General features: G+C 37.9%; 1 protein-coding gene across 2 annotated transcripts; it reads left to right on the plus strand.

Annotated features, from left to right (window-relative positions):
• Positions 1-41: 41 nt before the first annotated feature.
• Positions 42-11,432, plus strand: LOC137193679 (cAMP-dependent protein kinase inhibitor alpha-like). 2 transcript variants are annotated; one of them, XM_067604995.1, is made up of 4 exons: positions 42-85; positions 6,775-7,104; positions 7,865-8,055; positions 9,368-11,432. In XM_067604995.1, the coding sequence occupies exons 3-4, from the start codon at positions 7,893-7,895 to the stop codon at positions 9,439-9,441; spliced, it is 237 nt and encodes a 78-aa protein (XP_067461096.1). In that variant the 5' UTR covers positions 42-85; positions 6,775-7,104; positions 7,865-7,892; the 3' UTR covers positions 9,442-11,432. The 2 variants fall into 2 exon arrangements, with proteins under 2 accessions (XP_067461096.1, XP_067461095.1); XM_067604994.1 differs by lacking the exon at positions 42-85 and having other exon boundaries at positions 3,684-7,104.
• Positions 11,433-11,659: the final 227 nt, after the last annotated feature.

Genomic DNA, 11,659 nt, shown 5'->3' on the forward strand with positions numbered 1-11,659 from the left:
AACAAACTTGCGCAGGTAACAGTATCCTTTTGTAAGCTATATGGACCATACCATATCACATCTAAACTGGCCAATCTTGACAATTGTAGGTAAGTGTTTAAGATGTAATGTGCTACTGTTTATTATTGAATTAGCAATCTTGCTATGGCTATAAATGGAAAGACAGAACATGTGCCCTTGTTTGTTGATAATAAGATTGGAAGCTAATGGTTGTTCAAAGTCCCTGGCTCTTACTGTGCTGTATGGTAAGCTGCTGTCTGGCTGTTAATCAGTGACATTGTCAGTCTATGATGGAGAGAATGGTGATGTTACTGCTTTATGCTAATACAGTTTAAAATGAAATGGTTGGATTGGCAAAATGCAGAGGAGTACTCTGTTCACAGAGAGAGAATCAGCTGTTGAATTTAGGAGAACTGGATATTGTGTTTCTGAGATGATGCCCCTTTCATTCTGCACACTTGGCCTTCAGTATATGCATGAAAAGTTTTTTTTCTGGCTTCCATGTTTTTGGGGAAAGGTTGAATCTCCACAGTGTTCTCTGCTTCCACAGTGTTTCTTTCATTTCGCTGTTATCGTGCAATGTTTCGCTCAATCAGATCTTCTTCAGGCAAAAATAGTATTAACAAACATCACATTATGTCTCAAAATAATAGCAATCTACAACAGGTGACTGAACTGGAAAGACACTGGCAAGTCAACCATATATGTGTATGCAGAGAAAATAAAATTGATCATCAGTCACATGTTTCAACAAGTTGAATGCAAGACAGTACATTTACCTATCTAATATGTACGTAGTATGAGTAGTTTCCTTCTGAAATGTAGTGTAGAAGCATACAGCAAAGTGGAAATACTCATGTAAAGTATAAGGACCTCAAACTTCAACAAAATTACATACTTCCCACCACTGAGGGTAAACCATCATGTGCTATATGATTTTCAGCTTTTGAAATAGTCATCTGTGTTATTTTTAAGTTAAAAGAAAAGTAAATGTGTGGTGTACTACAGTGTATCACTTATTAAACCCTTCTTCTACAACAGCAAGCAAATGTGCATTGTTTCCAAAATTAATTAGAAACAATTCCAATTTTCCTTCCTCCTTGACATATTCCAACCCACTCTGTGCCACTAAACCAAGCCCTTTATAAAATTGGCTAGAAAAGAGTATAGATGCACATGCCAAATCAGGACAAAGACTTCACTAGAGGGAGTTCGAACACAAAATGAGACTGAAAAAGTTTGTATCCCAGTTGAACTGAGCTCTGTATATCCTCTGACTCTTTTCTATCTCTGGCTCTATCTATATTTGTCTCTCTTTCTGTCTCTCTCTCCTTCTTTCAGTTCCTCTTTGTCTAACATTTCTTTGTTCAGTCAACTGTAAGCCATTTCCAAATGCCACAGTCAATGGCATCAATGGCAAACTAAATCTTGCACACATTGTTCTCCCATGCAGTGTTTGCTTCATTGCACAAGATATTGCTTTGGAGGTTCTGATTATACACATATCACAGCCAAAATGTCAGACTTTAATGCTGTAGAGGAAGCATGTTGATATCATTACTTAAAAATATAAGCATATGCGTGTAAATATGGTGTGTTTGGAGGTATTTTATGATGCAACAATGCACATTTTCAGACCCTCTATCAGTATTGTAAATATGAAATGCGTGTTCATGCCCACTATGCTCTCCTACTACTATTCCTTGCAGTACACTCCATTTGAGCTATTCTTATCTGTAGCCTATCCTCTGCTGCTCTAATGACCTGACATCTCCACAGGGATCATTAAAGTTTCATCTGACCTAATCTAAAAATTGAAGTCCCCTTAAGCAAGGCACTTGTCTGCTCCAGTGGAGCCACTCAGTGTCCATCAGTAGGAAATGTGGTTGTACCGAGAGGCTGCTTGCAGGTGTAAGTGTGTGTGTGTGTGTGTCTATGAAGCACGATGCTGCAGGGAGGAACACATGCTCATTTAAACCTATGTTAACACAAAAGAATACATCAGCCCATGTGTATTGGTTTGAAAGCAGAGGGTGGTAATGAGACAGTGTGGTGATTATGCAGCGGTGGTTATCTGCAGTGCTGTGTCTGGCTTTTTGAAACCAGCAACAAAAACAAACACAGCACCCACCTACAATGCCTGCGCTCGATTATATCATGTGAGAGAGAGAGGCAGAAAGAAAGAGAGAGGAGATACTATAGCTCACTTACATATGCGTCTTTCTGTGAAAGAGAGGATGAGGATTACACTGTTTCATGTAATTCACTTGCAGTTTACACACCGCTTGCATCATCCATTCATCTGTCCATCTATACATGGTGGGAGCCAAGGTAGTGCCGTATTCATATATTTAAAGGATTGTTTTGTTATTTTTAAATGTTTAAATTACAGGCATGTTCTCACAAGGGATTAGAAATTTTACTTATGGATCCCACCTACACCTTGTAAGACACAAACTGTATCTGCTTGTCTGCTTTCTTGCTGAGAGTTAGATGAAGTTACTGCCAGCAGCATCTTGGCTTAGCATAAAGACTGGAAACAAGGGGAAACAATTAGCCTGGCTCTGTCTTAAGGTATAATCAGTGTTTATGCTAAGCTAAGCTAATTGGCTGCTAGCTGTAACTTCATATTTACCATACAAACATGAGAGTAGTATTGATCGTCTCATCATAAGCACATGAACAAATTTCCCAACTATTCTTTTAGTAAGTGTTCTCATTATCACAATTCTGCCCACATTGTGATCTGACCAATCTGATCTCTACATTCAAATTAGGTAGGCGGAGCTGGTGGTCAACAAACACGGAACAGTCTCAGGACAACAGGGAATGAGGGCCTGCAACCACCTGCAAGATGAGGGTCATGTGACCAGACAGAGGTAGACCAAGGCAGTGATTGGCTAGTTTTTGGTAGCCTCGCTAGCTATTTAGGATATTTATACTGTAAGAGGGTAAGCAGTGGGGAAATACACAACACAAACAATTAGTAGAACTCAACAGCAAAGGGAACAAAAACTCAGAGTGAACCTTCAGATGCGGTATGGCCAATCAGATTGATTGTGTTTGTCTAGAAACTGTCAATCAATGTGAGAGTAACAGCCATAGATATATTAAAAAAAACTGATTTTATTACAGATTGTCTGTAAGTTCTTATCCAATCCATTTCACCTGATTTGTCACTGGCTTATCCCTTTTATAATAATACCATTTTTGGAGACTCCACTTGGACAAGTTCAGTTACTGTACTTTAATGGGTGCTGACATATGACTTGCTAAAATTTTTGTTCTTATTTTTTTCACAGATTGAGTGTGAACATATGAATGTAAAATAAGCAGGTTTTATGTTATCTTTCTATCTTTTGTTTTTCTCTAAATCTGTGATTACAACTCTTAACATCCTTTTTTTCCAGGCAAACTCCTTGTCTTTATCATAATTTTATGGGTGTTTAGTGAACTTTGACAGGTGGCCTTTTTTCACAATCTTTTAATTTCCTCTCCTGCTGCTACTCTGAAAAGCAGCAGTCCTGTAACTCCATCTCCCCATGGTATAATAAAGTCAGCATATTCTGTGGGTAATATAGGGTGACAGGAGGATGTATTCTATATTGTACAGTGATGGGGTATAAATATATAAATGTGGTGATCTTCTGTAACAGCCCTTCTTACCAATTTAAAGTCAGATATATTTCATTTTGACCAGTTACCTTTTCACTGGGTTATATTTAATAGGTTCAAGATTCACAGTAAAATAATATGTGCTATAATCACAGTCTACAGCCATGCTAGCGCTTCGTAGTACTTTTTCCATGTACACAGGTCAGTCCACTAGCCACACTGTGCCTAGCTGTGCTATAATAACATGCATTTCCATTACAGCCTCACAGCAGGGGAAGCTGTGCCCAGCCTGCTTGTGGGTCTTCATGGCATGGCTCAGCACAACCACCTCCACTAACAGAAACAACCTATATGAGGCTGTACTTATGCACATACTGCTTTGAGCTAAATGCTAATATCAGTACAGTGCAAACAACATGCTGATGTTATGAAGGAACAGTATAATATTTAACATGTTCACCACCTTAGTTTAACATGTTAGCATGTTAGCAATTGCTAATTAACATGAAACACAAAGTACAGCTAAAGCTGATTTGAATGTCATGAGTTTTGCAGTTTTTGGGTCATGATCATAAACCAAAGTATTGGATGAAAAAAATGAGCTGATGAGGGCATTAGATTAAAAGTTAGGGATCACCAAAGTGACTACAATTCATCCTGTGGAGCATGAATATATAAATTTTTTGAACCTCATGTTGACAGAGGAAAAGTTGGGAGATCAAAGTCTGTATGATGCATCCTCTGGGAACCATGAATTTCTGTATAAAACCTTGCATCATGCCGGTAGCATGGCTAAAAAAGTACTGTTGTCTGGCTGAATTAAAAGTTAATAGTCAGATTAATACTGAGATTATTTCTTATCTCCAGTGGACCTCCACCTCTGATAAATTCTCATGTAGACTCAAGTCTGCTCAGGTTACAGCTAACTACATTTCTATGCAGAATAAAACATGACACTGCCCTCACTGAGGTGTGAATCACGTCCTTTTCTGTAGAAGCAGCTTGTAAAGATATTCCTCCTTCTGAAGGTTAACCTTCATCAAAAAATCAAAGAGAGAGGAAGGAGCTCTAGAGTCTTTGTCAACTGGAGAATGAAAACTTGAATGTTTATTGAAGATACTGCAGGTTCTATTGATCCACTCCAGATCGCCAGAAACCATACATCCATTTGATCAGATGTACTTTACTGCAAGCATAAGAATTTCCTTAAACCAGTGAATCCACACAGGTGCTTATCTTTGATGTCACATGATCTTCTAATTTCTCCTGAAAAAGAGCATTTTTTCCCCTTGAAATCATGTTTTTTGATATCTGACCAGATGGATTAGATTTTCCTCAATTCACAGGAGAACAAGTATTCCTTTCAGTTAAAACATTAAAAATGAACAAGAAAAAACCTATAACAGAGTTTATGAGATTTCATCTTGGTGCAGGTTACATTAACAAAGATCAATTTTGAATGTGCCCTACTCAAAAATGTTCAAAAAAGACTGCAAACATGGCAGAGTATACCACAGACACTTCAAAAGAAGAGAGAAAAGAACACTTAATGTTTTTTTTATGGACCAATAATCACTGGCAGTCTGCTGACTGTGTGGAGCAAAAGACACTAGTAAAACAGACAAGGTGCTACTGGAAAAAGCTACTAAAGGACGATTACAGAGAGGCAAAGCAGCCGTGTCTTTGTGGATCCTGTCACCAGCACAGATCTAACAGTTAAATAGCACCACATGGCTTCTGAAGCTGGCATGAATGATCTGATCTCAATTCTTTTCCATTAATCAGATTCCTTTTCAAACTTCCCCATTGTGTCCTGCTGAAACCCTGCGCCACAAGCACAAAGACAGGAAGGTGTTTCCACAGCAACACAGTCAAGATGCTCATACTGGTCACTGTTAGTGCTGGAGTCATGGGTGTTTAAAGGTCAATATATATAAAACACTTTTTGTTTATCGCTACAATATATTGCTCCTTTTATTCTTTTATTCAGATTCTTTTTTTCGAATACAGATGGAGCTAAAATGATGTGCGACTTGTTGAAGTGAGACACAGTGAGATGGTTTCAGAAGCTGTGCCAAACGCTCACGTTGTTGCTTTACACTAAATGTACTTTTATAATCTTATAGCCAAAAGCTATTTGTTGACTGAGCCTGCATAACAGTGAATTCATCTGAGCTGGTTTTCAGATTGAGTCATTTTGCTTTAGCTGTATTCATTCATGCTGACAACAGCTCCATCGTGTGGTTTGTAAAGGTATTGCAAAGCATTATCTTCTTGTATTATCTTGTTTTTATCTTGTGTCCAATCTAATTTCAAGTTATCATAGAGGAGCAAATCTGTCACAGACATCATCTCTTCTTATGTAATCATTCAATTGAATTTTTTTTTTTTGTTTCTTTTAGAGATGTTGAAACAAAATGTGTTCAAAATGTTTTCCTCTTCTAATTATAGGACCCAGACATTAAAAAATTGTTTGATAGCAGTTGTTTGATGAAAGCTTTCAAGAAAGACTGTATAATAGCTTATAAAGTTGAGTTACTTTGTCTATATATTGTATATAAAAGTGGATTAACTCTATACTCTTAAATCAAATGTGAGTTTTATTTAAGATGTTTTACCGTCCACGACATCAGTAAATAGTAATTCAGTAGCTGCAATGTGAATAAAAACCTGCTCATTGAGTCATAAAACTGTACACATTGACTGAAATGAATGTACTTACTTAATGTTCGTGTTGCCTTCAAGTGCTGCAGGAGATGTAGCGAATGAGGAGGTGAGTGCAAATTAATGATCTAATAAAGGAACGTCAGGATCATTATCTGATACCGATTAGCTCTTTTGTTTTTATTTTTTTACTTTTCAACATCATTGTACTGTGCTTATTTTCGTTTGTTCCTTCACTATATGTCCCGATTACGTTTTTAATTATGTTTCTTTTTTCATATCTATTTTATCTCGTCTTTATCTTTTGAATCTGTCGTGTAACGTAATTTTATTTCATGATTATTAATGTGAAACACACTATGATGCATTCTGTTCTGGTAGATATTTCCGTCTCCACAGCACAGAAAGTGTTTACGAGGTGACCCTGAAGGCAGCATGCCTCGGTGCTGCTCCGGGCTCTCTCTTCTCATCCTTTTGTGTCTGTTGTCCAATCAGCGCTCAGGTGCGGTTTGCTGGCCTGCTCATTGGTCGCGGAGGAGGAAGATGCGACGGCGGAGATGATGGAGAATAGACGGAGGACTTTCCAAACCATCGTATTAATCTGATTAATATACCAATATTAGCTTATGTCCACGCGTACTAGTAGTATAAACGCTTGAATTATTTCCTACTGGAGGCTACTCGACGCTGGCGTGTTTTGGAGGTGTTTGGTTTGTGTTTGTGGATGTTTGCTGTGATGTCGGGCCCGTCGCGCTGCTCTGCAGGTGAAGTCACTCCCTGAAGATGTAGCTTCGGGTTACAGCAGTGGAAGAGCTGTCACTGCAGGTAAGAAGACACTGAAATGGGACTTACACACAATAAAATTGTATCATGAGTTAATATGGGAGGGTCAATTGGACTCGTGGACCCGGTTTTTATACCTGATACTTGACTTGTGGGCCTAAATAATGGACGGGCTGCGTTGTTTAGCATGTGATGCTTCAGACCGTAAAGCTGTGAAAATTAATGTAAAGCAGAACTGCTCTACCTCCTATATAATGCAAGGTGGTACATATGTTGACATTTTTCTTAGTGTGTTTTTACTATATTATATTACTATATATCTTTACTACATTGTGCCTTACTATACTGTGCCTATTTTTATCCATGCATGTTCCTATGTGTCACAATGTGTAATGACAATAAAATTGAATTGAATTGAACTGTTCAGAAGCATGAGACATATTAGTGTGGTTCAGTGTATATAATAAAGCATAGTGGGTTAAAAATGACATGAATTATCATTAATTGCATTATATTTACCATGTTCACCACTTCAGTTTAGCATGTTAGCATGCTAACATTTGCTAGTTAACCTTAAAGTACTGCTGAGGCTGATTAGGAGTGTTTTATTAGTATTTGTAGAGTAACCTGTATCACAGTAAATATGTACAGTGTCATGGGAAGTTATGTGATGGCTTTTTCGAGCAACTTTGCCCAACTTTAAATAAATGCTTTTTAGAGAATGTTAAATTACAGATGTATTTACACACTCTGGTACGTAGAGGTGTATGTTTGGATAAAGTTACCGCTGCTTTTCTTGCAGGTGTTGCTGTGTGAATGATGCACGAGCGATGTCTGATGTTGAGGCCACGTACGCAGACTTCATCGCCTCCGGCAGGACGGGCAGGAGGAATGCCCTGCATGACATCCTGCAGAGCCCCACCGACCCTGAGGGGCGAGAGCTGCCCCTCACCCTGTCTCTGTCCCAGCTGCACATCAATGCAGGAGGGGGAGGTAAACTGCTGCATTAGTACTTTGTTTTGGACCAACTTTGTATTCATGTATGAAAGTATATGTATATACAATGGGTTTGACTGCAAAAGTAAAGTCATTTACTTCCTCAGTGTAAACCTAAAGATCTGGCAAGATTTTGTTTTAGTTGGTTATAGTGTTTGTAAGCTGCAGATAAAGCAAGATCACTGAGACCAATGGACTGTCCTTAAAAACATGACAAGTGGACTTAATCAAGGAAAAAGTAATTTAGTGCTTTTTTCATCATTTTGATTTTAATAATAGTAGAGCTGCAATGATTAGTTGATCAATCAATTAGTCAACTAAAAGAAAATTAATAGGCAACTATCTTGATAATTGGTTAATTGTTTCAGGCATTTTTCAAGCAAAAATGTCTCTCAAATGTGAGGATTTTTTATTTTTCTATGATTTATATCATTACAAATTGAATTCCTTTGAGTTTAGGACTATTTGTCAGATAGTTACCTTGGACCGCTGGAAACTGGAATGGTCGTTTATGACTACTTTTTGATACTTCAGATACTAAACAATATTTAATATATTGAGGGAATAATCTGCATGATCTATTAAAAGATAATAGAATAAGATAAAGTTCATAATTATTTTTTGTTAAAAGCACTACTGTGAACCAAACTGTGCTGTAGCAGTGCAAAACACGCTGTCCTTCATCCTTATATTTAATTACAGACTGTAGTAGAATAAGGATAATGTTCTTGAAATGAATTTAAAGATTATATTTTTTATTTTGCCTTTATCTTTTATCTTGCACAATCACTTGCAAGTGTACTGAGTCTGTCTGTGTGTGGGCATTAAGTGAAGTTTGGGGTCAGTGTACTTTCTCACACGAATAGCTTACATTACAGTATATTCTAACACTCTTTCTTTGGCTGGTTGCAAACAGACCCTGTTCTTTGTATCTAGCTATGAAATAAAGGCTTGTTATTGTTGAAATGAAGATGCTTGATAGTGTATTCTCCTAAATCAGAATATAAAAAATATGACTTAATGTTTAATTTTTAGGCCTGTGCAGAAAAGTGACTTGGTATCGTGTAAAAATAAAACAAAAAAACACAGTTTTGACAGATTTTTTTTTTTATTAATCGTCAACAGTCAGGCACCCGAACGACAACCGACTTGCAACGTGTGTAAGACAACATTAGATTTGACTTGTACTCTCTGGTAAAAAGCCTCAAACATACAAAAACACTTTTTTGGCCCTTAAATATTTATGTCCTGTAAATAAAAAGTTCTCGCCAGCTCATTTTTTCCCCTTGTTTTCTCCTCTTGCTTGCAGATGGAGACGACACTGAGGACAGCCAGAGCTCGTCGTCCTCGGCTCAGAGGGAGTCGGAGCAGAGGAACAGCTAACCTGCCGCGCGTTCCCGCCAGTGGACAGGGTGTTGTCGGAATGATCCCTGCCGCCATTGTGATGCAGCCATTTCTTCAAAGCGGGCAGGTAGCTGGAGGGTAGCTGGTCTTATCGATACCCTTGCAACACTACCACTGCTGAGGTGCCTATTAGTAAGGCACTGACCACCTAAAATCCAATGGCGCTGTGCTGTTATGTGATCACCCAGCGCTCTCGTGGCTCTGCTGTGCACTAGAATGACAGACTGTTTGCAGGGGTGTATTTCAGATTCGGAGTGAATGGACAGACAGTCGTTCTTGTAAACCTGCTTTTTCTTTCAGTCTTCGTTACTAAACACACAGGCTGGATGATTGGAATAAAAAGAGAAAACAGACAGAAATCCTGTGTGAGTTTTGTAGTTGTGCAAGCAATTTGTAAGACCATTGAGACGTGCTAATGTAATGGGTCACAGTGGGAGTCGTATGTGTGTAGAGGTAGTGATGCTGATAGAGATCCTATTGCCAGTTAATGGCTTGTGCTTCCTTTAAATTGACAATACTGCGGGGAGAATTGGACTACTCAGCTGTAGTAAACACCATGAACAAAAACACCTGTCTATCTGTGTAAAGGTGTGCTCACTGATTCTGCTCAAGTGTTTATACTGTAGAGAGCAGCAGATTGTAGCAAAGCACTGGGATGGTGATGTGATAGTGTTCTGTTGACACCAACAATACAAACACATTTACAGTGAGAATGGGTGACACATTTCAGTGGTTGTAGGGTGGAAAACAGAAATGATGATGGTGTACGGTTTTTTTTTAACTTTTCTAATGATGCCATTATAATCACAACCTTAAATAACTAGTTTAACATTTGGGGAAATTTGCTTATTCACTGTCATGTCGAGGGTCACGTGAGAAAGTTGATATTTCTGTCACAGCAGCTAGTTAGCTTAGCTTAGCATAAAGAGTGGAAACAGGGGGAAACAGCTAGCATGGCTCTGTGTAAAGATAACAAAATCTGCCTAGCAGCACCTTTAAAGTTCACTATTTATCATGTTACATCTTGTTTGTTTAAAACCAAAGTATAAAAAGGACAATTAATTCCATGAAGTAACTGGTACAACCAAGAAATAGTTCAACAAATAACCCCCCATCAGTTTGCAAATTGTCGTTCTTACCCGCTTCTGTTTCTGTACGAATTAAACGTATGAGATATGAATTAAACATACAAGATAAATGTGTAAATTAGTGAGATTTATAGATGCTGGTAGGAGCATGTTTTTACCTTTAGAAAGATCCAGGCTAGCTGTCCCGTTTCCACCCTGTTTCCAGTCTTTATGCTAAGCTAAGCTAACTGGATTCTAGCTCCAGCTGTATATTCACTGTACAGACATGACAGCAGTATCAATCTTCTTATCTAACTTTCTGTAAGAAAGAGATCAAGTATATTTCCCAAAATGGTCGAACTGTTCCTTTCATGTAGATATGCAATACTGAGTGGAGCTTCCAGTAACTGTATCATGTTTGTGTGAAAGTTTCTATCTCTATCTGATATTGAAGCAAAACTACGTCCCTGCTACTTTGTGTGATAATGGATACATCTCATAATTGTCATCAGTAAAAGACCGTCATGCATGCACTTTTAAAACTGTGTAAAATTTAAAATGTTGTAATTTTTCTCCCCAGTTTTACAAAGTATAATCTTACTGTAACACTGCAGCTTGACTGTGTCTCATTCTTGTTCACGTGGACTATAAGAAGGCAAATATAACTCTTCTTTTATAACACTCACTTGATCAGGTTTCCAAGATGTAAACTGCCATGTGACTGTAGTGACTCACACCCGCTTGGACAACACTGTGTAAACCCAGCTGTTCATAATTCAGCATGTAGGAATATGGCAGGTGCATGATTTTGCTAAGTGTGTAGCTGTTTTGTCTGACTGTCTTATGAACATATTTTCTACTCCTCGTGTCAATCAAAGCAAAATAAAGAAGTGATGAGAGGGAGATCGTCCTGTGTTGTACTTCTGCAATTTCATCAACAGGTGTCACTGTGGGAGAATTTATTAAACTTCACACTAAAACGTGTTTAACACATTTGCCACTAAATGAATCTATTTTGATAAAAAAATATATATTTGTATATGTGTAGGGAAATGTATTAACACACTATAATGTTTGCATACTGGCAGAATTTCTTGAAGATACTCTGTTGATTTATGGTTTTAAGACAT

Source organism: Thunnus thynnus, chromosome 12 (genome assembly GCF_963924715.1).
Source record: "Thunnus thynnus chromosome 12, fThuThy2.1, whole genome shotgun sequence".
NCBI lineage: Eukaryota > Metazoa > Chordata > Actinopteri > Scombriformes > Scombridae > Thunnus > Thunnus thynnus.

Coding starts and splice junctions, on each gene's coding strand:
- LOC137193679 (XM_067604995.1), top strand. CDS start 7,893: ATGTCTGATGTTGAGGCCACGTACGCAGACTTCATCGCCTCCGGCAGG. Junction 8,056..9,367: donor CATCAATGCAGGAGGGGGAG/GTAAACTGCTGC, acceptor TCTTGCTTGCAG/ATGGAGACGACACTGAGGAC.